This window comes from Corylus avellana, chromosome ca9 (assembly GCF_901000735.1).
Source record: "Corylus avellana chromosome ca9, CavTom2PMs-1.0".
NCBI classification, from domain to species: Eukaryota; Viridiplantae; Streptophyta; class Magnoliopsida; order Fagales; family Betulaceae; genus Corylus; species Corylus avellana.
In genome coordinates, this window is record NC_081549.1 from 1142492 (window position 1) to 1170491 (window position 28000).

The 28000-nt window shown below is 35.7% G+C and overlaps 3 protein-coding genes across 6 annotated transcripts in view; all 3 read left to right on the forward strand.

Moving 5' to 3' along the window:
* Positions 1–10697, forward strand: part of LOC132162533 (aspartic proteinase 36) — a 24152-nt gene extending 13455 nt beyond the window's left edge. For 2 of the 4 annotated variants that reach the window (XM_059572769.1, XM_059572771.1), the window contains exons 2-10: positions 5939–6068; positions 6177–6427; positions 6773–7000; positions 7448–7610; positions 8276–8349; positions 8469–8565; positions 8680–8743; positions 9850–9921; positions 10029–10697. In XM_059572769.1, coding sequence (XP_059428752.1) covers positions 5939–6068; positions 6177–6427; positions 6773–7000; positions 7448–7610; positions 8276–8349; positions 8469–8565; positions 8680–8743; positions 9850–9921; positions 10029–10174 — 1225 coding nt within the window. In that variant the 3' untranslated portion in view covers positions 10175–10697. Of the gene's footprint in view, positions 1–4946; positions 5348–5938; positions 6069–6176; positions 6428–6772; positions 7001–7447; positions 7611–8275; positions 8350–8468; positions 8566–8679; positions 8744–9849; positions 9922–10028 lie in introns of those variants that run through there. The other 2 variants (XM_059572768.1, XM_059572770.1) reach the window with 2 other exon arrangements.
* Positions 10698–12505: 1808 nt separating this feature from the next.
* LOC132161718 (polyadenylate-binding protein 7) lies at positions 12506–18296 on the forward strand. The gene is made up of 10 exons (XM_059571895.1): positions 12506–12848; positions 14392–14510; positions 14611–14804; positions 14993–15252; positions 15348–15454; positions 15547–15736; positions 16188–16483; positions 16690–16824; positions 17393–17587; positions 17838–18296. Exons 1-10 carry the CDS (start codon positions 12662–12664, stop codon positions 18033–18035), a joined length of 1881 nt encoding a protein of 626 aa, XP_059427878.1. The 5' UTR covers positions 12506–12661; the 3' UTR covers positions 18036–18296.
* Positions 18297–20695: 2399 nt separating this feature from the next.
* On the forward strand, positions 20696–27990 carry LOC132162047 (splicing factor Cactin). Its single transcript, XM_059572294.1, has 13 exons — positions 20696–21111; positions 21205–21296; positions 21853–21952; positions 23669–23740; positions 23823–23885; positions 24020–24160; positions 24600–24695; positions 26079–26363; positions 26450–26591; positions 26672–26811; positions 27012–27188; positions 27330–27596; positions 27689–27990. The coding sequence occupies exons 1-13, from the start codon at positions 20767–20769 to the stop codon at positions 27806–27808; spliced, it is 2040 nt and encodes a 679-aa protein (XP_059428277.1). The 5' UTR covers positions 20696–20766; the 3' UTR covers positions 27809–27990.
* Positions 27991–28000: the final 10 nt, after the last annotated feature.

A 28000-nucleotide genomic window follows, 5' to 3' on the forward strand; every position in this document is an offset into this window, starting at 1 on the left:
ATTCCAAACAACAAAAGTCGGCACATAAAGTATGTAGACTTATTAAAAGTTGTTCATAGCATAATTATAATTATTCTTTAAAGAGTTTGTTATATAATATATATACCATTAGATAGTTTGATGTATGGGTACAATAATTAAATACATATTTATATATATATATATATATATATATATATATATATATATATATATACATACAACTTCTCTTCTTGACGATATGTTGATAGCCTTTTTTATTGTTTTTTTATTTTATTTTTTAATTTCTAACTTAAAGGCTTTTTGTACAATTGCGAGTTTGGATAGAGTATGGTTTTGAAGGAAAAGTCTCAATCAAAGGCGATGTTCATAGTTACGGTATAACATTGTTGGAGATGATCACAAGGAAGAAACCTACGAACGACATGTTTGTAGGAGAGTTGACCATGAGGCAATGGATAAAGGCATCACTTCCTGACAGAATGATGGAAGTAGTGGATGACGGTTTATTGAGAGCAGAAACTGGAAGAGATGTAACCATCATGCAAAGTGTTCTTTTATCTATCATGGAATTAGGCTTAAAATGTTCTGAAGAGTTACCAGACGAAAGAGTTGATATTAAAGATGTGCTTGCGAAGCTTCAAAAGGTCAAATTGACACTTTTTGAAAACAGAAACAGAGCTATATGATATCTTCGATTTAGGTTTTATATAGTTTGTCCTTCGATTTCTTAAAGCACTTACAAGGGGTATGTCTTATGTTTTTATGACTTTTCACGTTTAAATAAATGGCTTGGAATTTTCTAACATCTTTCTCTTGAGCATCTTATCATAATTTTTCTCCTTACAATTATTATTGAGATCAATGCTTATATATCATACCACATGGAACTAAGAAGCTTATATGGTTTGTCTTTTTTTATTTCTTAAAGTACTTACAACTGGTGTGTTTTATATTTGTATGACATTTCATGTTTAAATAAATGGCTTGGGATGTTCTAACATCTTTCTCGAACCTTTTCTCATCTTTCTTATCTTTACACTTCTTATTGAGATATATAAAATTTATGTAAGGTTTATTCTTTATGCATCATGGGTACTAAATTAATATAATCTTAAACTCTAAAAAAATCTCACAGTTTATATTGGATCCATTTATGAGAACTAAGGAATGACATAAGGATTTTGAATGAAAAAAAAAAAAAAAAGGGTTCTCAAAAGGAAATTGAGCTTTCTCGTTCAAGAAACGTGATAGTGAAAGCACGTGTTAGAATATACCATATATATAGTTCCATAATAGATAATTAGTCATTATAGAATAATTTCTTATAAAGATTGATCGGAAGCAGATTTGATGGTAATTGTAATTTGAATTTCATAACAAAGTGAAGAGATAAAAGCTCAAAGCTCAAGGAGGCCTTTCTTAATTAATATAATTGTATACAAAACTCTATTTGAACCAGGGGTTGCCCCCTCTCAACCCACAAAAATTATCCTTATCCCTAGTAGAATTTTTTGCATATTCTAGTTGCCCACCTTCAACTAATCATTAGGAGTATCAACATTACTACAAGGGCAAGCGAAGATGATGTTTCATAGTTTCAAATTTCAAACTTTTAGCTGCAGAGATGAATTTAAAAAGTTAGGTTAAGACATAGACTCATGAAGAAGATTGAAATGGGGCGTTTAAGTTCAGAAAGAAAATGATTGAAAATCTAAACATGATGTTTCATTAAAACACCATTTAAACACATCGTTTCATTAAAACATGAAACAAAAGGTAAAACCTTTTAAAGCAATCTTCAGCCATTCAGCGTGAGTCATAACATTTTTTTTTTTTTTTTTTTAAGTGAGTCATGAGACTTCCGAGTTAAGAGTAGGGTGAGGTGATTTTTGTCTTCATGAATTTTTTGTTTCCTTCTCATTTCTATGCCATACAATTACAGGGAAATGGAAAGGGGCAATTTTTTGAAAGTTAAATGTACTTGAGTTTTTTTTTTTTTTTAAAAAAAATTGTACTTGAGTGACTAAAAAAAAAATTGCACTTGAGTCAAATTAAAGCTACTAAAAAAATAAAAAAAATAAAAGAAAAAAAAATCAGATTATAATACAAAAAAGTTAAAAGACTTAAACTATGTTTCCATTTCACAATTCACAAAGTTTGAACAAGAATATATCAGTGCCATAGCAAATTTAGGTCAGTTTTGATTTTTTTTTTTTTTTTTTTGGGAGTTGTACCCTAAAAGACAAGTAATGTTACAAGTCAATCTTATGTCACTCCAAAAATGAGTGACTCTTAAAATTACAATTGGGCTTGTGATTGATCATTATTAGATTTTTATCAAATAGTGATTTTAAAAGTCACCTCATTTTTTTAGGGACACAAGAGGGACTTCTAAAATTACTCATAAAATACTACCTATAAAACAAAGAAAAAATCAAGCTTTTCTTTTTTTAAACAATTTCTCTTTCTTGAAAAGTTTTTAAGTAGATAGTCAAAATTTTACATTGATTTACTTTTAGAGAACAACAATGATTCTATTGAATTCCAATAAAGTTTTAAACGAGCTCATATCGAGATAAATTTAGAAAACTTATTAGTAAATTCTTGCTTAAGAACAAAATTTTAAAATTACCATCCTAATGTTGAAGACCAAATCTAAAAAAATATATCCAGGGGTGGAACGACTAGCATTTGAAGTCCAAAGGGTAAAATAAAAAATAAAAAATTAAAAGTTTGGGTACAAATTTTATTTTTAAGGATGACCCCAAGCCACCATGTAGTTTCGCACATGAGCATATCTACTAAAGTTAAACATAATTTTTGAAAAACACAATTTGAAAAAAGCATGGTTTTGTTTTTATTTAGCATAGTTCAAAGAATATGCCAATTGGTTGTTTATTTATTTCATTACTTACATTTTAAATTTTTTTTAATTATTATTTTTTTTAATCTTGAGCCCCCTCAATCAAAACGCGGGCTATGCCACTGATTTAAAGAGATTGGCAAGTGATTTGAATAATTTTAAATACAAACAAATCTTAGGGCAACCAAATCATCATGTATCATAAATGATTTATATCTTTATCGTACATTAGCAAAAGTTGAAGAATGGCTATTATAGCTCGATTTAGAACATCAACTATTATGGCCGAAACCTAAACATCTTGATTAAAAGAATGCTTCGACGGTGAAGCGTGTGTTGGATACGGGCCATACGGCAATCACTCCAAATTTCTTTAGCAAGTTTTCTATCTTTCTTCCTATATATTGGCCAGTTTAGTTTTTTTCTCCCGCTCATCAATTGAAAAACTTGAAGTTGCTGGCAAACTAAAAGCTCACGAAATCAGGCAATCTCACGAAATCAGGTAATTATAATTTATAATACATATACACATTTCCAGTATAAACCTACGAAGCTTGTACGTTAATTAATTCATGTGGACACAGAAACGAGCTTTGAGCATTCAAAATTAAAGAAGGAGATCATAAAGCTATCAATTTTCAAATATAAAAAACGAAAAAGTTGATCTTTTGGTACATGGTATCTCAACAAGAAAAGCAAGCTTATTATATATTAATTAAACAACTTTTTTATTTGAACAAGTGGAATATTTAAAGGTTTATATATATATATATATATATATACACACTAAACCCATACATAAATTCAATTTTCAAATAAGTGAAGGATTATTATAACCATTCAAAAACTAAAAGTAACAAGTAAAGATTAAAGAGGGTACGTAGGTTGGTTTTCCTTTCTTTAATCTGAAAAAAAAATAATAATAATAACATTTTGAATTCAAATTTAATAAATAGTAATTTTACATAATATTAGTATTAATGTTTTGAATTTGAACAATGCATCAAATAGCATCAAAAGTATTGACTTCAAAAGATTAGAATGTCTAATTTTTTTTACTCGGAAAAGTAATTGATTGTTGCGGTAGAACAAACAGGGCATACTTTCAAAGAAGCGATTTATTACCGAGCCATCTTATAATACTCAAAGTTTTAATAAGTGATGATTTAATAATTAACTACACATTAAAATACTAACTTAAATAATGAAGTTAATAATTTTTTATTAACTTAAACAGATAAATTTATTGACTATTTGACTTATGTGGTCTCCCGTCGTTGTTGCTCCTCGTCGTCGGTCAAGAAAGGCGTGCTGAGTACGTACACACTGAATGTACCTTACGTTAATGAAATAGAGAAAAAAAGAATGTACCTTACGTTAAGAAGACCCAAGACCATAATATATAGTCCAAAAAAAAAAAAAAAAAAAAACCCTTGCTATATATATCTCTCTCTCTCTCTCTATGTTTTTTTCTCTATTATGAAATGACAATTTTCATGGCCCACGACCAATTTAACTCTTGCTGGTATTTTTTTTGTTCTCAATTAAATAAGAGAGTAAGGTGGTTATGTCTCATAAAAATGGGTCACTAATTCAAATTTTTCTTAATCCTTTTGTGTGGATATGTTAAAAAAAAAAAATTGAAAAAAGAGTTGGGTGAAAACTTGAAACAAACTTTTATAATCAAATACTCCTATCATTAGTGACTGTAATCATTAACTCTTTTTTATTTCATTTTGGACTACTTTTAAGGTTTTTAGATGTGCTAATTTTTTAGTACACTCAGTTGCTAAATGAGCCGTTTTTTACTCTGTGTTTAGAAGCATTCTTGACGATTCCCATTTTTTTTTTTGTTAGGATTAAGAGTGACAAAACCCTCCTTTGTATTTTTTTAGTTTGTTGTTTGCTTTCCTCGTATGAATAGGAAAAAAAAAAAAAAAAAAAAAAAGAAGGTAAAGTTGACTTGATTAGTAATAATAATTAGCGAAATATATTGGATTAGAACGACTTCCGTGAATTTCAAGCCCCCCATATAATTACTATAATAATAATAATATAATCCGAATTTTGCCATTTCCGTTAATCAGCATTCAGCAAGCAACGCTTCTCTCTCTCTCTCTCTCTCTCCGTGTACACTGCGTGTGTGTGTCAGTGTCTCCCTCCCAAAATTCCCAATGCACAGAAGCAAGCAGTAGCACAAGCACAAGCATTGATCTCTCGCACCTCCTCAAACGCGCGTACAGACAAACCCACCGAAATGCGGGGCTTAGTCCCACTGCTCGCGGCCTGCGCCGCCGTTCTCGTCTCAGTGGTCTACTGCGTCCTTCCGCCCACCCTTCTCCCTCTGGAGAGGGCCTTTCCTTTGACTCGCCGGGTCGAGCTCGACCGCCTCAGAGCACGGGACCGAGCCAGGCACGCCCGATTCTTGCGAGGCGCGGTCAGCGGCGTTGTTGACTTCTCCGTCCAAGGCTCCTCCGATCCCTACTTCGTCGGGTACGATTGGTAAATTTACCATTCATTCGTGGGTTTTAATTTTCTGTGCTACTTAGCGTGCTTGCATTGATGAGTTTGTTTCGAATTGGTAAAGTTTTTGGGTCTCTGTTAATCATTGCTGTTCTTCTTTTTCGCGTAAGTATTTACTATTCACTGTATGTATTTCGTTATGTTTTTCGTCTTGGGTATTGTAATGCTCCTTTTGGCTCTTGAGAAAATGGAAAGGAGAAAAAATGAAAAGGAGTAAGAAAATTAAAGAAAGAATGAGTCTTGCGGGTCTTCTTGCTGTTGATTCTTGAAAATGAGTACATGTTCTCGTACCTAGCAACCAAACTGAGACTGATTGATTGAGAATTTGATGGGGTTTGGAGTACTTTTTTACCTGATATTGATTGGCTTATGATGCTGACTAGGCATGGATCTTTGGTGTTTTGCCTTTGATATTCGTCTTCGTTTTGGTCCCCTTCAGTTTAAGGATTTTGTTCTGTTTCATGCTCTTTTCATGATTGACTGATGGGTCTCTGGAAATATATTTCCCCCCTCCTTTGGATACGCATTGTTGGTTATCTTGAAAATAATTGGGTCTTTGATTTCATGTAGGCTTTATTTCACAAAAGTTAAATTGGGCTCTCCTCCAAGAGAATTCAATGTACAGATTGATACTGGAAGTGACATCTTGTGGGTTACCTGTAATTCCTGCAGTGATTGTCCCCAATCTAGTGGACTTGGAGTAAGATTCTGTATCTTGAGCTTGTTCTTGTCATTATCCTTCATTCTTTGAAGTTTTTTTGAATAAAGGGTTGAATTTCATCCTTATTCCACTTTCATGTTTTTGCAGGTTCAGCTCAATTTTTTCGATGCTGCCAGTTCATCAACTGCTGCGGTGGTCCCCTGCTCAGATCCAATGTGCACTTCTGCATTGCAAACTGCGGCAACTCAATGCTCTCCTCAGAGTAATCAGTGTAGTTACTCGTTTCAATATGGAGATGGAAGTGGAACATCAGGTTATTATGTCTCAGATGCGCTGTATTTTGACATGGTTCTTGGGCAGTCTTTGATTGCTAACTCTTCAGCGCCCATTGTTTTTGGGTAAGCTACCACGACTTATGCAAAAATGGCTGTGTGTGTGTATTGGAGAAGTTCAATAAGAAAAACGTTGACAAGATATTTTTTATGAAGTAGATAGAACTTATATTGCTACAGTAGGTATCATAAAAATTGTCTGTCTTTAGCTACAGCAATGAACTTTTATCTAATACTGGCAATTGAAGACCCAATGTCACACAGTCATTTCAATTTTGTAAATAAACATATGTTCACCTTTCTACCCATCAATTTTCTTGATATTGTGATGGTTGCTATTAGTTTCACATTCCATCCATTTTGGTTTTGTCGGTCAAAGCTTACTGACTACGATGGTGGTGTTGGATACAGGTGTAGCACCTATCAATCTGGGGACTTGACTAAGACAGATAAAGCAGTCGATGGGATATTTGGTTTTGGACAAGGTGATCTTTCTGTTATTTCACAATTGTCATCTCGAGCCATCACTCCCAAAGTGTTCTCCCATTGCTTGAAAGGAGGTGGCAATGGTGGGGGTATATTGGTTCTTGGTGAGATTTTGGAGCCAGGCATTGTCTACAGTCCACTTGTCCCATCACAGTATGTCCTCTTTCCCAGGAAATTTCATTTTGTTGCCAGTGCTTTTAACTCTGACATTTGGGTTATATTCGAATAGTGTGGGAATTATTGAAACCTATCTATTTAGGTTATTAGTTACTTCTTTTTGGCCAGTTGTATCTATTTTTTCATTCACTCAGACATGTTTTCTTCTCTTTTGGTCACGATAGTGCAGCCAGATTGCATATCCATCTCCTCTTACAGCTTAAGGATCATTGAGATATATTTAGCATATTAGAGTCTGAAACAGAAGTCATACTTTTCTTCATTGTAAAGTTGTTCTGCTGCTTGAGTTCCTTTTATTGCTTGGGTCGAGTATTTGTTAGGCACATACATATTCTTGCCGTCAGATACTTTAATAAGTTTTAATTGAAAGCCTCAAATGCTAATTTTTCCCAATGTTTGATGATTTCTTCTTGGAAATTTCAGGCCTCATTATAATTTATATCTGCAAAGCATTGCTGTCAATGGGCAACTGTTGCCAATTGATCCTGCAGCATTTGCAACATCAAACAACCAAGGAACCATTGTGGATTCTGGGACAACTTTGGCGTACCTTGTGGACGAAGCTTATGATCCCTTTGTTAGTTCTGTAAGTTTGCTTATTTGTTTGTGTTTTTTTTTTTTTTTTTCAAAATTGTTTGAAAGTGAGTATAGCTATACTGACAGGATGGGCTAATAAAATTGAAGCATAACTGGTGTCCTGTTTCCATATAATGCCCTGTTAATAGCATAATAATTTAAGTTATTATGAGCAGTGATGCAAATGACTCGGGATAAAGGGAAGGGATTTTCCTATTGTACTTAACGAACTAGAGCTTTCATAAGAACTTTATCTGATGCTATTAAAAAAAAAAAAAAAAAATCCATTTGAAGGTCTCTATAATAGCCTATAGTGGTAACACTTCCATTCTCATTTGCCTAATTTAATATACCATGATGGGGAAATGCTACTTATTAAGGCATGGAATAAACTTAGTTCCTTTTGTAACATCTCCAATCCCCCCCCCCCAATCTGTTTTTTTTTTGCATTTGCTCCTTCCTTTCCCTTTAGCAGCTGTCAAAATTAGTATTAACTTTGGCTGGATATTTTTCTATGAAAAACATCACTAGTTTTACTATATGGGTTCATTTTGAGACACGGGCTAAAAGCTGCTTTGCCTTGTAGGAGTTTTTTTTATTATTATTATTTTTTTTTTAATTTTTTTAATTTAATTTCATTGTGTTCTATAAATGAACTTCTTATTGAATGTGCAGATAACTGCAATTGTTCAACAATCTGTGACTCCCACCATTTCAAATGGAAACCAGTGTTATCTAGTCTCCACCAGGTTTTTTCCCATCATTTATGTTTCAATGTTTAACTATGTCTTTTAAAAAGGTTCTCTAGTCTTGCAATCTTTTTATTTTCTTTAGATTAAAATGAGATCCGTGTTTGTTTTGTATTCAGTGTAAACGAGATATTTCCTCCAGTTAGTTTAAACTTTGCGGGCAGTGCATCCATGGTGTTAAAACCAGAAGAGTACCTTGTACATATTGGTTTCTCTGTAAGTTATTCCACTTCCCCTTTGCTAAAATCTTACTTTGTTCAATTTATTTAATCAAACATGGTTCTAGTTAAACTGTGCCATTACTTTTAATGGGTTGCTTTGTTGCTATAGGGTGGTGCAGCAATGTGGTGCATTGGTTTTCAGAGAGTTCAGGAAGGGGTAACAATTTTAGGAGGTTAGACTCTGAACTTAGTAAGAAAGCAATTTGCTTTGACTCCCATTTATTTCAACATTGCATCTGTAGTAGTGAGTGTGACAGTTATTACTTTGGAACACACTGCTATTTAAGGCCTCTCTGGTGGCATTTCCAAAGACCTTTTACATTCTTGAAAACACTAACACAGGAAACGCAATTGGTAGCATTTCCAACACTACTTTTTACTGAAAGACTTCCTAAAAATAGCTGTTTTTCTGGAAATCTGAAAATCACATTTTAAAAGCAACCTGAAACTAGTGATTGTCCATCCTTTGTGAATTCATTTCTGAGATCAGTTTTTACAAATTGGTTTTTGAGTCAAGAGCCAAATGGGCCCTTTAGCAATGCAAGTTTCACATTTCACAACATAGCATGATATGATCGATTACTTATGAGGTTGCAACAATTGCACTTACCAATTTGGAGCAGGATTTATTGTCCCTTAGTGCTATGTTTTGCCTATCCGGTGTGCTGCTTCTTTTTTCTTCTTTTTTTTTTTTATGTTGGTGCTTACAGTAGTTTTATGCTTACTTCTGATACACGCACACATGTGCCTTAGATATAATGAACCACTGTAGCATGAAAAGATGTTGGATGTCATTTGAATTTTCAAATGTATTAGGCTTGTCAATCAGATTGTAGTTATGTCAGTGGTTTGCTTTTGTTTCCTTAGTTATTGCATGCTACAATGCTTTGGCAATAATTGTTCCACTGGCTTTTTTACAACCTGTTCCAAAAAGTTACCACCTTTGCCTCAAAATTCTTCTTTTTGGTTGGGAGGTGGTGGGTCATGATGTATTTTAGCAATATCAATGGTAATGTGTGGTAGCAGAGCCATATTATCTTGTTCTAAATGTAAGGTATCACAAGCAGTTGATGGGCTATGCAATGGCACTCTGAGTACTTAGCAATTCTTTCTTAAAATTATACAATTTGATTGAGGGTGTTAGCTAATTGTAAATTGTGTTTTTCCATAATATTAATATTGCATCAAAGCTAACAAATCAAGCATCGAATTGTCACCAACTTCACTCTACTATCATAACAGTTGGTTCAACAATCTTGTTGGTTTCTTCATTTGACAGATCTTGTTCTAAAAGATAAGATCATTGTGTATGACCTAGCTCGTCAACGGATTGGATGGGCCAACTATGATTGTAAGTTCAGTTGATTATGAACCCTCATTTACTTTTTCGTCACATTTCTTATCAGAAATAACTTGAACTGAGTATCTCTGTCATGCACATAATCTTTTACGTTTCAGGTTCCTTGTCTGTAAATGTCTCTGTAACGTCTGGTAAGGAGTTTCTAAATGAAGGACAGCTGAGTGTGAGCAGCTCATCAAGAGAGATTCTCTTTGAACTGCTACCTATGGGCATTATGGGTCTCCTATTGCACCTGTTAGCATAAAGCAGTTCCAATTTTTGTAATTTAACTCTTTTAAGGTTTCAGTTTTCATTCTTTGTTCAAAGGGTATTCTGCTGGCCGATTCTTATTTACAGCGATCGGCGAGGCGTTGTGCTATTATATGGATTGGGAAGGATAGCTGCTTCTGTAACTATATATGTTTGTTCTAGGTCTGGTTGCCAGTAAATTGGGCGTGTTCAATTCTTCTGACTGGAAATTCGGCTCTCCCAAGGATCCTCCATTCTTTGCAATTGCAAGAATTGTAAATCATCCTTTTACTAGTTTTGTTCAGTGGTTGTACCATTTAATTTATCATTGGAAATATAAGAAAATTGAGTGTAGCTACAACTTATGACTTAATGAGGATAGAAAAGCTTCATGTTCTCCAATTAGCAGGTCGTTTCTTTGTTTGATACTAGCTATAAAGAATGTTTGGTACACTCTATTTGGGCTGTAAAATTCTATTCTAGTTTTTTGCTGTTTCTGCCTATACATATTTATATATTTATATATTTTTTTATTGAGAGTGACATGTGTCATCATTTTATTAATACTGATGTGGCACACTAATAGAATTCGTCAAGTGTTTTGATTGAATTTGACTGCATGGATTTAATTGTTATTTTGGCTTATCTCAGGAATCTCTTAATTATTTTGTATACTTGGAATGTATTATTTGTAATGTAGGTCAATTGCATGGACTGATTTTGCATTACTTAAAACATGTTAGCATTACTTACTTTAATATAAACTCTATAATTAATAATAAATAATCAAATTATCTTTAATTTTATCTTATTAGAGAAAAAAAAAAAACAAGGAAAAAAAAAAAAGAAAGGAAATATAGGTGGAGGAAATAGAGGAGAGAAACAGAAGGGTTTGTTTCCGTGGAACAGGGAGACCCTTAAAAGTCCTGCCCAAGAATCCCTGTGAAAAGAAGTTGTTGTAGGAAGCGTTTTGAAGCAGTCTTTAAGGCCACCGGTCCCACTTGATTACCCGCTTCTCTCTCGCACGTGTGAGTTATCTCTTTACTGATATATTCAATGTCAGAGTTAAATGGTTATAATCAATGAGTTTATATTCAACGTCATAGACCATTGAGCACCTTAAGTTCCCGGATCATGATTCAATACCCTATTAAAAGGTGACATGTGATCCAAGTAACCAAAAATAACTCTCTCAAAATGCTTTATCATCACTTTTGTAGAGACTATGAAAATAGAGTAATTCTAGAAGACCTATTTGTGTTTTACTTGTATTCTACTAAGAATGATGTGGCTATTAAAATCATCATTTGATCAAAATTTAATAATGATCAATCATAAGCTCAATAGTAATTTTAATAGTCATATTATTCTTAGTAGGACACAAGTAAGCCACCTAAAATTACTCGATAAAAATATACTCAAATTCTCAACGATAACATATTATAGAAATGCTAACAGCTTGTTTGGAATTGCGTTTGACAAATAGAGCTTTTAGGCAAAAGCTTCATTTTTAAGCTTTTGTCAAAAGTATTTTTTGGCAATTTTTAGGCTTTTCGAACCCTTAAAAGCGCATTTAATTTTTTTACCAAATGCGTACTTTTTGTTTTCAAACTGATTTTTTGAGTGTTAAAAGCATTTTTAGGCACTTCAAACGCAATTCCAAACAAGCCCTAAGTATTATAAAATTTTGTTCCAAAAATTAGTTCTTAAATGATATGTCACCATTCCATGAGTTGATGACACATTTTCCAAAATAATAAATATCATGAGATAGTGACGAGTAATGCTACAAGTCTCTCTTGTGTCCCTCCAAGAATGATGTGATTATTAAAATTACCATTGGGCTTGTGATTGATCAATAATAAATTTTGATCAAATGGTGATTTTAATAACCACATCATTCTTGGAAGGACTCAAGAGAGATAAAAGGACTTGTAAAATTACTCGATAGTGGCACATGATTTGGGAAAAAAAGAATTGGGATGTGTAGCACTTCTCTATTTTTAATATATGGCATTTTTAAGGCGTTTTGATACTTAAAAATGACCAAAATTACATAATTTAAGAATCTACTGTTTTGATTTATATATACTATTTCTTTGAAATTGTAGATATCATAATCCTTAATTTTCTTTAAATTTGAATTTGGTCAACAGCACAATTATCGCCAAGTAGTTATATCTCATATTAAACTCTTGCAACCCCCGCTTAGAAGGTAACTCCATTAACAACTTCGGAAGGTGCCTCTCACGCGCTATCTATCCGCGTGAAACTCGCTCCGCACTTAACGCATCCTTATAGTGAACGGCTTAACCTCCTTTGCTTCCATGCAAAATCCTCACACACCTCCCTCTCTCTCTCTCTCTCTCTGGTATCACACTCTGACTCTCTCTCTCTCTATCTGACTCTTTCGCACTCACTCACTCTCTCTTACACATACTAATCACTCGCAAAACCGGTAGCGTTTGGGTGGTGATCGGAGGGTAACGAACGAAAGGAAACAATGGCGGTGTCTCAGACGGTGACGGCGTCGCTCTACGTGGGTGACCTCCACCCGGACATGACGGACGGCCAGCTCTACGACGCATTCTCCCAGTTTAAGAGCCTCGCGTCCGTGCGCGTCTGCAGGGACACGTCCTCGGGGAGGTCGCTCGGCTACGGCTACGTCAACTTCCTCTCTACCGATGACGGTATATATGAGGATTGGAATTGATACGCACAATGCTTGTTGTCTTTGTATGGTTTAGGTTTTTTTTTTTAAAAAAAAAAAAGAAAAATCTTTTTTTGTTTCTTTTTGTGGGTGTGTTTGGTTCCTACGAATGTGCGGGAAAAGAAAGGGAATTTGAAGGCCTTAGAGAGGATAATTGAGAAACTCGTTTTTCTCTTTATTTGTGTTTGGTTCGGTTCGATCCTACAATTCGATTCTGAAAGTTCGTATTATTTTGTGTTGCAAGAAACTGATTTGCAGGGAAATAAATATCCAATTATATAAAAATCGGAACTCACACGCACAATGCTTGGTTACTGCTGTTTGATTTAGTTTTTTGATCTTTTTTGGTTTCTTTTTGTGGGTGTGTTTGGTTCCTGGGAATGTGCGGGAAAAGAAAGAGAATTTGAAGCCATTAGATTAGAGGATTACTGAGAAACTCGTTTTCTTTTCTTGGTTGTGTTTGGTTTGATGCTATAATTCGATTCTGAAAGTTTGTATTATTTTGTGTTACAAGAAACTGCTTTGCAGGGAAATAAGTATCCAATTTGTACGAAAATCAAAATTTACACACAAAATGCTTGTTTTTTGATGTTTGGTTTCTGGTAATGTGTGGGAAAAGAAAGGGAATTTGTGGTTCTGTTTGGTTCGATGGTATCATTCGATTTTGCAAGTTGGTATTATTTTGTGTTGCAGGAAACTGCTTTGCAGTGAAATAAATATCAAATTATATGTTTTTTTTTTTTTTTGCAATGATTATAGATATTCGTTTTCTTTTTTACGGCTTGTTTGATTCCTGGGAATGTGCGGGGAAAGAAAGGGAATTGGGGACGCTTTAGTGAGTATAACTGGGAAACCCGTTTATCCTTTGGTTGTGTTTGGTTCCATGGTATTATTCGATTTTGAAAGTTTGTTTGAGAAAATGCTGGCCTTTATTTTGTGTTATAAAGAACTAATTTGCAATGAAATAAATATAGATTTTTTTTTCAATGGTTTATATCAATTAGAAAAAATTCTCTACTATTTTTGCCTGCTTTGGAATTTAGGAAAGAAACGGAAGACAAGTTTTCTTATTGTTAGATTTTAGTTAATTGACTTTTTCACAATTATTAGGTTTACAGAGGTGATAGTACAATTATAAAGATTCAGAACCATCTAGCATCTTTTACTGTCTCGTTGGCTTTTGAGAAGGTGGAAAAGTTGGATACAATTAATCATTAAATCCCATCTTTGAAAAGTATACAAATTCAAGATTTTGTAGTCTTGCTTCATTTAATTGGTCTCTTGAATATATCTTCTTCACTGAGCTTTTTGGTTGCCTTGCTGAAAGGTTTTAGAATAGAAACAAAATTTATGTTTTGGATATTATAGTGGGGTTGTTAAAAAATTGTGATGGGTTGATTGGTGAAGTGGGAGAAAGTCTCATTGTTATGTTAGGTTTTCATTTGTTGTTATATTATGTACTTGATTTAAACATCTGATTAAATTCCACTTTCTTTGGTTTTCGCCTCTTTTGATTCGAGTAGCGATTCATGCTATTGAGGTAAAGAATCACACTACCCTGAATGGCAAGTTGATAAGGGTGATGTGGTCGCTTCGTGATCCTGATGCAAGAAGAAGTGGTAAAGGGAATGTGTTTGTTAAGGTATTTATATGTTTTTAACATGAAATGGTTGAGATAGACTATAATCATTCTTTTTTGTTTATTTGGATTCTTACTGAAAGGGATTTTGATTTTGTGGCAGAACTTGAATGAATCAATCGATAATCTGGGGCTTCAAGATATGTTTCAGAAATTTGGAAATATTTTGTCTTGCAAAGTTGCTATGTCAGAGGATGGGAAGAGTAGAGGGTATGGCTTTGTTCAATTTGAGGGTGAGGAATCTGCAAATGATGCAATTGAGAAGCTAAATGGATCCACTTTTGGAGACAGGCAGATGTATGTGCGGCAGTTTCTTGTTACTTACTATGTTGAAAGATGTGATTATCCATATGTGCATTAATGTGTTTGTGTGTGCATGTGCATGTGTGTGTAAGCATATACCTTATTGTGTTTTTTTTATTTGTTCTTGCCCACTCTTTGGTCTTATGGATATTTACTATTTCATAATGATATGCATGGCTCAGATATGTTGGGAAGTTTGTCAAAAGGAGCGAAAGGATTTTGCCCAGCCCAGATGCTAAATTTACAAATTTGTATGTGAAGAATTTGGATCCAGATGTCACTGAAGAGGTTCTGCAGGAAAAGTTCTCCAAGTTCGGAAAAATTGCTAGCTTGGTTATCAGAAAGGAAGACAATGGGATGTCAAGAGGTTTTGGCTTTGTAGACTTTGATAACCCAGATGATGCAAGACAGGCAATGGAAGCGATGAATGGATCACAACTTGGTAGGTTGTTTGTTCCTTAATAACTTTTGGTTGCCAACAGGTGATGCTTGCCTGATTTTAAACATTCAATTCATTCTATGGTTTGTATCGAGTAGGCTCAGAAGTTCTATATGTAGCAAGGGCACAGAAGAAAGCAGAGCGTGAGCAAATTTTACGTCATCAATTTGAGGAGAAACGTAAAGAGCAGATCATAAGGTTCAAGGTAGTTTTATACCCATTCCTTTCCCTAAATATTTCTGCTTGCTTTTTCTTGTCTATTCAATTTATCTTTATATGTCTCTGTTTATTTTTTAGGGTTCAAATGTCTATGTGAAGAACATTGATGATAATGTCACGGAGGAGGAGCTTCGAGAACACTTCAGTCAGTGTGGCACAATTACTTCTGTGAAGCTTATGCAAGATAACAAGGGAATATGTAAGGGGTTTGGATTTGTCTGCTTTTGCACCCCTGAGGAGGCCAATAAAGCTGTGATCACTTTTCATGGTTAGTTGATAACTTAATAAGCTTATATGTGGTTCGAAGAAGCTAAGGAACTTTAATGTGGTAACATCTGTCAGTTTCAGCATGGTTTTTTTGAATGATGACCCCTAAGAAACCAGCACACAAATATTTGCTAATGTTATTTCACCATCAACCGAGGCTCTTCCATGTTATAGTAGCTACTCAAATTGGTTGAAGTGTTCTTTTATCATATACACATAATTCAAAATATCGGTAGAGGATGTTGGTGGAACTTTGGTGAGGCGAGGGTTAACCCCAAGAGGTTGGCCCAAGTGGTGAAGGCCTTGGACTTTGGTAGCATAACCATCATGTTTAAGGTTCAAATCCCCTTAAGTGCAAACAATGCTTGCTCATGGTGGCATGCAAGGTCCTGTTATGTGTTAATGTTTCATTCTTCGGGCAGCTGATTATGTTGTCCTTTGGTATCTCACAGGATACATGTTTCATGGGAAGCCACTGTATGTGACTATTGCTCAAAGGAAAGAGGATAGACAAGCACAATTGCAGCTTCAGTATGCACAACGCATGGCAGGACTAGCAGGGCATTCAACTACTATTATCCCCGGTGGATATCCTCCTTACTACTACACGACTCCATCTGGTGTTGTTTCCCAAGTGCCTCCTCGGCCAACCATGATGTATCAGCATCTGGGATTGAGGCCAGGATGGGGGGCTAATGGCTTTGCACCTCCTGCCAGACCAGGCTTTCAACCATCTCCAGTTCCAGTAGTAAGTATTATCTGCTTAACAACTTACAAAGCTTTCTCCCATTGTATATTTTATGGCATTTTACCTGATGTCATATTTTAAATTGGAGACATCTTGGAGGTTAAAAAGGATGTGAGAAAAAAAGGATATATAATTACTTATATGTAATTGTAATTATTTTCCACACATGCTTGGCTTGCTTATGTTCATCTATTTTTCTTTTGCAGATTCCTAATACCCAAAGGCAAAATAGGCAAAACAGGGGCAGGATGAACGGGCATATGCTTCCACAGGGTGGTGTACACTCTTTTTCATATATGCCACAATCAGTGACTTCTTCAAAAGAGCTAACCAATCAACAGGTTTTTTTTTTTCTTCACTTAGTTATTTCTCTCCAGTCCTATTCATATGCTGAAGATGTATGCTTACCATGTTTTCTATATGATGACCATGCACTTACCCTACCATATGCAACTCTCAACTTTTACTTTAGGTTTTGTTGTCTAACTCCCATAGGCATCTCAATATTACTGAGAAATTGACTTCTTGGAGCACACTTTCTCAAGATGTGCTAGTGGGAGAAGGATCCTCGCCATTTCAACTATTCTGTGCTAGTGATGGTCTGTCCATGCATTATTGAAGTCACTAGTTTAGATTGACTGAGAAATGGGAGGCTTTGTGCAAGGCAGTTTGTGGGTCTAATGTACCAGAAGACTTTTTAAAGGAGAGAGAATGAATTTTTTGTAAGGAGTATGGTACTCTAAGGAAAGGAGCGGAGATTAGCATTTTACACTATTTTCTTCCCATTCATCTTGGAGCCATATATTCACCCATCATCGAACTACCCAATTTCCTTTTTATATTAGTGGTTTCTGTTCACTATGACTCGTGCCATATATGTTCTGATCTTTGTAAGCATGCACTGTGCAGCGGGCTAAATATGTGCCAAACGGCCGTCAACATGAGATGAACAAAGGATCTGGAGTCTCATCTACTGCTTTTATCTCTGTTGGATCCGGGCCACAGGCGTCAGAGATGCTGAGTAGCACGCTTGCTGCTTCTTCCCCTGAGCATCAGAAGCAGATACTCGGCGAGCGTCTGTACCCTCTTGTCCTGAAACACAAGGTATGGCAAGTACATTATGGACACCTTTTAAGCATATCTGAAGAAAATATTTTGAGTCCTTTTCCTTGGTAAAATATGAGCATTTATCATTGATTTAAGTCTGCAGAAGGGGGCAGGTACTGCAAATTTCCTCAGTTTTCTTTCGAAAAACAAAGTGAACAGGCCCTTAGAAATTTAATTTCTAATTGTTTTTATCATTAGTACCATCATTATCGTTATCGCTTCGATATTTTTTGGTGTGTGTGTGCAGCCTGACCTTGCTGCAAAGATTACGGGGATGCTTTTGGAGATGGATAACTCGGAATTGTTGCTTTTGTTGGAGTCACCAGAGTCTCTGGTGGCCAAAGTGGAAGAAGCTGTGGAAGTTCTCAAGTACTCCAAGACCAAAGCATCTGGTCAAGAAACCCTTCATTCCAGTTACCTATCTGCTGAGGTTGCAGTCAATTGATAAAGGCCATTGCTCTGGAAATGATACTTTTTGGGAAGGTTAGAGGAGATGGTGTGGCTCAAGCTCGTGTAGAGCAAAATTTTTGATGCTTAACAGCGGTGGAGCTTCTATATCTCTGGCCTGCGGAAATTCTTAGTTTTCTGTTTTCCCGGACTACTTGTTTCTATTTTTGATGATCATTCATGTTTCCTTACGATAGAGAGAAACTCTCACATTGTAGTAGCAGCACTTTTTAGTAATGGGTAAGAAGAGGCTTTTTGAACCAAATGCTTTTGCTGTTTTTTCTTAAATTCCCTGTGTGTTGAAAAGTTTGCACCGAATTGATAGCCATTAAAATGCTCTTGTTATGTGGTTTGATGAGGGAGAGTGCATGTGTTCGAGTCAGGCGTGGGAACGGAACTCATGCTCGTTAATTCATGTTCATTGGCGTTCTTTAATTATGGTTCTTCTGTTTGTTAGTGTTTTGGGTGTTTTTTTTTTTGGTGGGGGGGGTGGTTTAAAATTGTATTCTGACCAGTAAAAATTATTTTTATGTTTTTAGAAATATTTTTGTGTTTGATTTGTTTATGAATATTTTTGTTTTAGAAAGAAAAAAATAATATACAAAAAGAGATAATTTCAACAAACTATTGTTCGAGCATCCGCAGGTTATGCATATTCTAAATTTCTAATAGCTAACTAACGTACTAATACTATTACTATATATTTTAGCTAATCGTTTTTAAAATATACCTTACATTTGGTTATCTATTATTTTTCTATATTATTTAAATATATGTATATATTTTTTCTAAGAATCTTTTTTTTTTTCGAGTCATATTTTTTAAAGTCATTTTTCAACCGTTGTATTTTTTCGAACGGTCATATGATATAGAGTTGCTACAACACATTCTCTTTACCATCTTCCTCTTTTTTTTTTTTTTTAAGAGATAGTTCAATCGGCTGTGGACCACGCCTAATGAAGCGGAGGTCACTAGTTCGAATCCCCCCTCCCCCTTCCCTTATGTGGACATGTCAAAAATTAAAAATAAAAAATAAAAAATAAAAATACAAGAGAGAGGAGATGGTGAGGAGAATGAAAAAGAGGCTCCATATGATATGTATGCTTTGTTCATATGACCAGCAAGAGGTGCAACAGTTAAATAGAACTCTCAGTAAGAATGAAACTCATATAAGAGCGCATGCAAAACTTGGTCACTTTTCATTTTCTTTGAAAAAATGTTAGGAGTTAATAAATTTTTCATATATGGCTTATATTGATTGTAGGATAATATGAGTAAAATATGATAAATTTATTGACTTATAGTATTTCTCTTTTCTTTGGGTGATTTACATTAATATGAACTGATTTTGCTGTTGTCACTTAAAAATAGAAGAAAAACTACTTTAATGTTGTCATTTCTTATATGTTTGATGATTGATGGACAATTTCTGACATGTTCGAGACATGATATAAAAGTTGTCAATTTTTTATGGTAACTTAATACAAAATTAATTAATTATGATTAAAGAGTTTGAGGGATTGATTAAATAAGTTCAGTGATAATAATAATAATAATAATATTATTATTATCATTATTATCATCATTATTATTTTATTTTTTTGGGTGGTGTCTCGGTAGGCTATAAACTAAAAGGCGAAACGGCTCTTAGATATTTTAATGATCTTTTCTTTTGATAAAAAAGTAGACATGTCATGTCCAACGTTGTGACTTGTGATAATAATGAACATTAATCATGCATACAGAGGAGCTGTTCCATATAATTGAAGGCCAAGAAGGAAGCAAATCTTAAAAGGGACTTGTTTTTTGTTATAAGATTTGGCCAATAGAGTTGGAGAAATCAATATCCTTTAATATATAATTTTAAAAATTTTGATAATTGATGGAAATTTAAGTTCAAATTAATCAAAATGTTAATAACTCCACATAGTTTAATTAAAAATGTTAATTTGTTCAAATTACAATCCCACAAAATATATCAAAAACATTTAGTCCTATGTTTCTCAATGAGTTCCATTTGGCGTAAACAAAAATATTCCTTTCCTGTTGCATTGGAAGCCTTTCTTTCTCTTTTAGACTTTAATTGATCCATCTCAAGCCTGGAAAATCAAGTTAGAAGCGAACCTGGAAAAACAAAACGACGCCGGAGAGCAGCGAGTTCGACTAACACTAAACGAGAAAAAGGACAAAACCTTGAAAATAAGATTGAGGCAGAGAGGATCGATGGGAAAAAGGGAAATGAATAGATGAAGAAAGAGGAAAACACAGAAAAAACCACAATAAAACACACACATTTATGCTTTGGTGAACCCACATGAAGCGTGATACTGTTCACCAAGAATAAATATGCATTTTGCTAGTGGGACCTTCCGGTACCGGAAAGACCCTGTTGGCCAGAGCGCTGGCCGGCGTGCCTTTCTTTTCGTGTTCGGCTTCAGAGTATGTGAAATTGTTTGTTGGGGCCTGGGGGGGGTGTGGGATTGGGGCGTCGGTCGAGAATTGTTCGAGAAGGGAAGGCCAAGTCGAATGCATGGGTGACGTGGACTATTAAACCGATGGCGTGCTGATTTGGCAAGATATATATACACGCGGCTTAATGTGACGGGACAAACTGGAAGGACCAATTTTATTACTCGTTCAGAACCTCACCGCAGTGAACAATTTGGGATTTAACAGTACTAATCGATTTCAAGGAACCAGACTCTGAAACGTTTCGCCGCAAAAAACAAATGGGTTCTCGTGGGCGAAGTAGTAAGAGCGACAAGGACAAAACGTCGTCGTCCTCAAAGAGACGCGGAAGCAGGCGATCCGATGACTCGGAATCCGAGTCCGAGTCCGACGACTCGTACAGCAGAGACGTGTCGCCGGAGGCACGGGGCTCCGGAAAGCGCAAGGAACGAAGCAGCAGCAGACGCCGGAGCCGCCGGAGCTCTTCGCGCAATCGGGATTCGGACGACGGCGATTCCTACGACAGCGACGATGACCGTGACCGAAGCAAGCGGAAGAAGAGGTCCTCGAGGAACGTCACGGAAGAAGAAATCAACGAGTACATGTCTAAGAAGGCGAAGAAGAAGGTTTCGATTTTCGCTTTCGTTTCTCTTTCTGTTTTTGTTGTATTATATTTTGTTGATTTCGAGGGTTAAAGTTTTCCTGGTTTGATTGTATAGGCAATGCGAGTTGCGAAGAAGCTGAAAGAGCAGACGGTTTCTGGCTATTCGAATGATTCGAATCCCTTTGGCGATTCCAATCTCAATGAGAAGTAAGTTTCTTTCTTTTTTTCTTTTTATTTGTTGCTTGAAGTTGTTTAAATTTGGACCATTTAACTAGAAATTAATGAATTTTTGGTTTTGGGGTTTTCGATGCTTTTGATTCTAATTGTTTCAACAGTTTTCTGTTATAGTGGATAGTTATGCTTAACAATAATCTTTAACTCTTAAGCATAGGTGTGTGTATGTGTGTCTGGAAGCATTTTTCTGTCTAAGTTCAGTATTTTTATCAAGCTTATTAGCTGAAGAATGATATTTGTTGTGTAATTATTCTGTGGTAGAAGTAGGCCATATTTGTAAATTACTGTCTTCTGTTAGTTAACTTCAGCAAGTTATGGTTAGGAGGATAAAATTGCTACTTTATTTTTCTTTTCTTGTGCTGGGTTGAAAGTGCATCTCATATACATGCCATGGGTAAAGCTATTGCTCATATTGTATGTGCATGCCTTATGTTTAAAACTAGTTGATGATGGCTTGACTCGTTTATGGGTTAGTGCATTTCATTTTCTTGTAATGCATTTATCCGACTTGATAATCTCTGATCTGCAGATTTGTATGGGGTAAGAAGATTGAGCGTGATGTTTCCCAAGGTGTGCCGCTTGACGAGTTTTCAGCTAAAGCTGAGAAAAAGAGACAGAGAGAACGGATGGTATGAGTTTTACTCCAAGATTACTTCTTTTCATGTCAGTTACATTCCTTGTCATTTTGCATTTTCAAGCCTATGTAGTCTTTGCTAAGGCTTTCATGGTGTTGACTAGCTACTTCTATCTAGTTAAAAATGTCTCATGTGATTGGTGGAAATTATTTTAGTGATATTAAGTAGAAGATAGAATGCAGAAGCCAACTGAACCTCATGTAGGTAGAGAGAGAGAGAGTAATGAGTGTTGAACAACTTTTGGGATTTTACTGGGGGTTGAGGGCAGCATAGACTCTATAGAGGACACCCCTCGGAAGGTGAAGGGTAGAAGGGAGCTTCTGAATTTGGAATGATCCATTAACTATGATGCGAAGGGAGCCTCATCTAGGTGTGGAAAGGGAAAGACTCATGCTTGTTAGCATTTGAGGGTTTTGGGCTTTGATGCCTTGTGGGTGTTGGGCTGGCGCGTGTTTTGGGTTGGTTGGGTAGTGGGCGCTCTTCCTGTTTTTTGGGTTTTAGGCTTGTGAGAGCCCCTGTGTATGTACCTAGGGGTGCCATACGCTTTTTCAATAAAGTTTTACATTACTTATCAAAAAGAAATTTTGGGATTTTGTTTTTTATTACTATATCGGAATGGGCATATTCGGATTCATAATGAAGTTATATTTTGCAATTATTGCTGAGAGGCGAGGGGGAAGACTCATGATTGTGAATAAATCACATAGTGGGGACCTTAGGGCATAGGTGGTAAAGGAATGGATTGGGGTTTTGCTACACCTTAGGTTCAAAAACTATGCCAATCAAAAAGCATAACACATTGTTGATTTTGAAATGGTTGCAATTCCTGCAAGCTATGATATTTATGGTAAATAGTTCCCTCCATTTGGAGCATGGTTTCATGCTGGAGTTTGGATATTTATCGTGCGAAACTTGTTGTGGATATCATGAGAATTATTAACAAAGTCTTCAAAAATATATTCACATTGTGTTAAGTGTAAATCTATCTATTCACTAAGCCTGTCAGTGGATGAGATATGTATCTGAATTTGTGCTGAACCCAATTCATAAAACTGGCTTGGATAATTCTAAATAAAGGTTTAAGTATTAACAGAGTACATGTTGATATATTGGTTCAATGTCTCAATCTTGGGATTTGGCATTAAGATTTATTTCTGAAATTTCTTAGCAAGTTAAGTTGGGATTTAGGATTGAGTATCAGGTCAAGCCTGTTGAATATTTAAAGTCAGCTTTGTAAGAGAAAGCAAACTTTTGAGGGTCAATTTAGTCTCTTAAGTCATTTTAAGTCATAGTCTCATCCTGATAATCAATTAAGGGATCCAAAATTTAACTTCTGATGTAGTTAGTTCTTCAGTTTCATGAAATGAATTACGTAAATGGCTTTTTAAGGCTCAATTACTGTTGCCAACAGGCCAAGTTCATAGTGTGATCTTTATCTTTTACCTGCCCTCATTTGTGTTCATGAAGTTTCTCCTGTTCTCATAGTAGTAGTTGTTGTAGAGCAGTTGTAGTAAGTACTACTACCACCCTGCTCATTTGTTACTTGAAAATGAATGAATTAAGATGCTTCCTCTATGTTTATTCAACTTTTTTTGTATTCCATATTTGTTGAGATAGGTACATTGGTGCTGCAATGATTTTATGTTTCCACAGGTACTCATTCTTTGCAGTTTAGGACTATTATTATATTTACTTGAATTCTTACTGCAGGCAGAGATTGAAAAGGTGAAAAAGAGAAGGGAGGAAAGGGCTATTGAAAAGGCACAACATGAGGAAGAAATGGTAAATTGGATTCCATTTATTTCAAGAGTTTTCTTCTCAAACCTGTTGGCATAGAGAATTAGAGTTTCTGTTGTTTCTGCAGGCAATGTTAGCCAGAGAACGTGCCCGGGCTGAGTTTCAGGACTGGGAGAAGAAAGAAGAAGAGGTACAGTGCTGAGCTGTCATCCATAGCCTTTACCTTGTCCTTTGTTTGCTGATTGAGCTTTCAGTTTTGTTGTTTTGTTCTGTTCATTTCTCTTCCATTGGCAATATAATGAGTGAGCATGTTTCACTCTTCAGTTTCATTTTGATCAAAGCAAAGTGAGGTCAGAGATTAGACTGCGTGAAGGGCGTACCAAGCCTATTGATGTTCTTTACAAGCAGCTCAATGGCTCTGAAGATATTGATATAGAAATAAATGAACCGTACATGGTCTTCAAGGTAACTTCCTTTTATGCCTTGAGGTTCTAGCTTGTTTTCAAATTTTGTCTCCCCTTCCCCCTTCCCCCTTCTCTTTTAAATTTTCCTTTCATTTTCTGCGCAACTTCTTAGCTATGAGCTTTTTCATGCTTCTGTCGTGGGAAAGAGTGAGATAACCATAGATAATAGATATTTCCTTTTAGTGTGCTTTAGATCTATATGCATCATTTTTCTTTTCCTTCTTCCTACTCTCTCTGTCTAGCTCTCTTTTGGGATTGTTGGGTGGAATTGTTATCCAGAGGTGAACTTTTTTCTTTTTTCTTTTTTTCTGTTCATTTTTTGCATCTTCTCCTTCATTAGTTACAAGTAATGAGTCTCTATTGGTGATTATAACCTTGATTTTTTTTTTCTTTTAAATTTTAACAATTGGCGATGGCATTTGACATATACCATGGTGTAGGGCTTGACTGTAAAAGAAATGGAAGAGCTTCGTGATGACATCAAAATGCATTTGGACTTGGACAGGGCAACACCAACACATGTAGAGTACTGGGAGGTATCATTCTGCTGCTGCATTTACCATACCTGTTTAGTGGTTATCAGGCCTTGAGAGTGTTAGTAATAACTTGTCATATATATCTTTTGCGTCTTTTCCTCGATTATATTTTCATTGTTATTGTTCCAGATGTGAAGTCAAGCCCATCCTGAGAAGTTAAAAGCTGTGTTTATGTGGCTGTGTGTGTGTGTGTATATATATATATATTGCATATTTTAGTGTTGCCTGTTCTCTCTCTCTCTCTCCCCTCTTCTTTTCTTTGATAATTAGCCTGTTTTCTTTTTGTTGACGCTTCTGCTATAAGTATTTCAGTTATTTGAAGACATGTCCATGCTTAAAGTTGTGTTTTAGTTGAGTCTCGAGTTGTCTCCTGTCACTGGATGATGACAGAAGGACTATGATAGTCACAGAACGCAGGGCCTTGAGACTTGGAGATCATAGAATTCTCTATTGCTCCATTTGTTAGGTTGATAATTATCAAAAAGCTTGTTACTTCTATGAAGGAGTATTCTACTTGTCGGCTTATGTATCCCCTCTGTGATTAGTTTTGATGGCTTCCTTGTTCACTTTTCCCTTTTTAGTTAGGTGTTTTCTTTCGTATACCTCTAGTGTACTAAGGGGTGCCCTACGCTTTTAATAAGATTGTATTATTACTTATCAAAAAAAAAGTAGTATTCTACTTGTATTTGGCATGATAGTTGATTTGACACTGTTGAGTTTAGACTTATGAGTTATAAAGTTAGTGCAATAAATAAAGTTACAATTTCTTTTCCATTTAGGTGTGAAAACTGAGAACATTGTATTCCGTAGCTTGACAATACATGATAATTGTTAGTTATGATGGGAATAGGAAAATGTAACAGAAAATTGGGGTGAATCTCTCTCATGCATTCATTCCATTCATTCAAATATATAGGACAACACAACTCATGAATTGACAGCTAAAGGGACACCTCACCTTCAAGCCTAGAACCTTCTGGTCCCTTCTAACAATAATTAAAACTTAAGTTGTTGATTCAGGACAAAACATATTTAAAACTGTAGTGCCAGTAGAATAAATTGGTGTGTTACACTATGTTTGGTAAGAGGGAGGGAAATGGGAAAGATGGGAAAGGGAACGGGGAGGGAAGTGAGAGTTTTGTGTAGCTCATGTTGTTTAGCATTGAAGTTCAGATAACTTTTTGTTAATTTTTTAAATCTGTTGCTCACACTCGTAATCACTTTTAACCCATTAATGGTGTGTGTGTGTGAGAGAGAGAGAAAGAGGGAGAGATTCATTGAACAGTTGAAATGCTTGTTCATTTCATCTTTAACCGACTTATGTAAGGATTTGCAATTCTGGTTGGTCAACTGGACAATCTCTTGATATGTGCAATTGAACAGGCCCTTTTGGTGGTCTGTGACTGGGAGCTAACTGAAGCTCAGAAAAAGGACGCACTGGATCGCGCTAGGGTGCGTGGGGAAGAACCGCCTGCTGAGTTGCTTGCTGAAGAAAGGGGTCTGCATTCCAGTATTGAAGCAGATGTCAAGAATCTCTTGCAAGGAAAAACTTATACCGAATTAGAGGCATTGCAGTCCCAGATTGAGTCACAGATGCGTTCTGGCACAGCGAAGGTAGTTGAGTACTGGGAGGCTGTTCTTAAACGCCTCCATATATACAAGGCCAAGGTATTTATCATTAGATCTTCTTCCATGTTTTTGTATCTCATCACCTCTTATGAGTTTGACTTACTGGTTGTTTGTTTCAAATACAGGCTTGTTTGAAGGAAATTCACACTAAAATGTTGATGAAGCATCTGCAACGCCTTGAGCAACCTTTGGAGAGTGAAAATATATTGGAGTCTGATCATGATTTAAAACTGAAAGAGGATGACAGTGAGCATGATGATGTTAATGGTGTGTATTTTTTGTCATTTTTCTATATATACCCATAATGTTGCTCCAAGGATGGTGTGCTCATTATTTTTTCTGCATAGATGCTCAAACATTCTCTCCAGAACCCATAAAGGAAGAGACTTATGAGGATGAGCAAGAGGCTGGTTCATTTTCACCAGAACTGTTGCACGGTGATGAAAATGAAGAAGCAGTTGACCCTGAAGAGGACAGGGCTATGCTGGTAAGTTTACTTACGCAATGCAATGGCTATTTTATTGTGAGCTTGTGACCCAAAATCAGCTCCAACTAATTGCTAGTGAGCATTTAAGCAGATATTTTGACCTTTAGAGTAGAACGTCTACTGAACAATTTACTTATAGGGAGCATGTAACCAGATATCTTCTTTGATGTAACCATAAGAATGTTATTGTAATTTCACAGGAAATGAAACGTATGGCTGTTGTGAAAGAACAGCAAAGACGGATTCAAGAAGCCTTGGCATCAAAGCCAGCTCCATCAGAAGATAATTTAGAGCTGAAGGCCATGAAAGCGATGGGATCCATGGATGAAGGGGATGCAATATTTGGCTCTGGTGCTGAAGTGAACCTGGACTCTCAGGTGGCTTTGTTTGGCCATTCTCCTCATCTTTTACCTTTATATTCTAATACTTTGAAGAAAATGATATCGCATTTGGCAGCATTCCCTGTACTTTTTTTTTCTGAATTATTATTATTTTCTTTTCTTTTGACATGGATGCAGGTGTATTGGTGGCATGACAAGTACCGACCAAGGAAGCCGAAATATTTCAACCGCGTCCACACAGGATATGAGTGGAATAAATACAATCAGACTCACTATGATCACGACAACCCGCCTCCAAAGATTGTGCAAGGTTATAAATTTAATATCTTCTATCCAGACCTTGTTGACAAGATAAAGGCTCCACATTACACTCTTGAGAAGGATGGGAGCAACGGTGAGACATGCATTATAAGGTTCCATGCAGGGCCACCTTATGAGGACATCGTGAGTTTTCTTGATCTGGTGGTTTGACCTTTTTTCCTTTTTTAATCAAAGGTTTTCATAGGATTAACTTCAGTGCATTGATTGTATCACAGGCTTTTCGGATTGTAAACAAGGAATGGGAATATTCTCATAAAAAGGGCTTTAAGTGCACATTTGAACGTGGTATATTGCACGTGTATTTCAACTTCAAACGCTACCGTTATCGTCGGTGACATGCGGCTAGTTTTGCGACTTTTTTCCTCTGGAAGCTTTGAATTGCCTATGGCAAGGCCGGTCAAGATATCTCAAATGTATTTAAAGTTAATACAAAACCAATTTTGTGTTGCAAGTATGATTTCATGTTAGTTTTACAGAAACCTTTCCATCAGTATATGTTTCATTTACTTTTGGTGTATTTCAAGGAA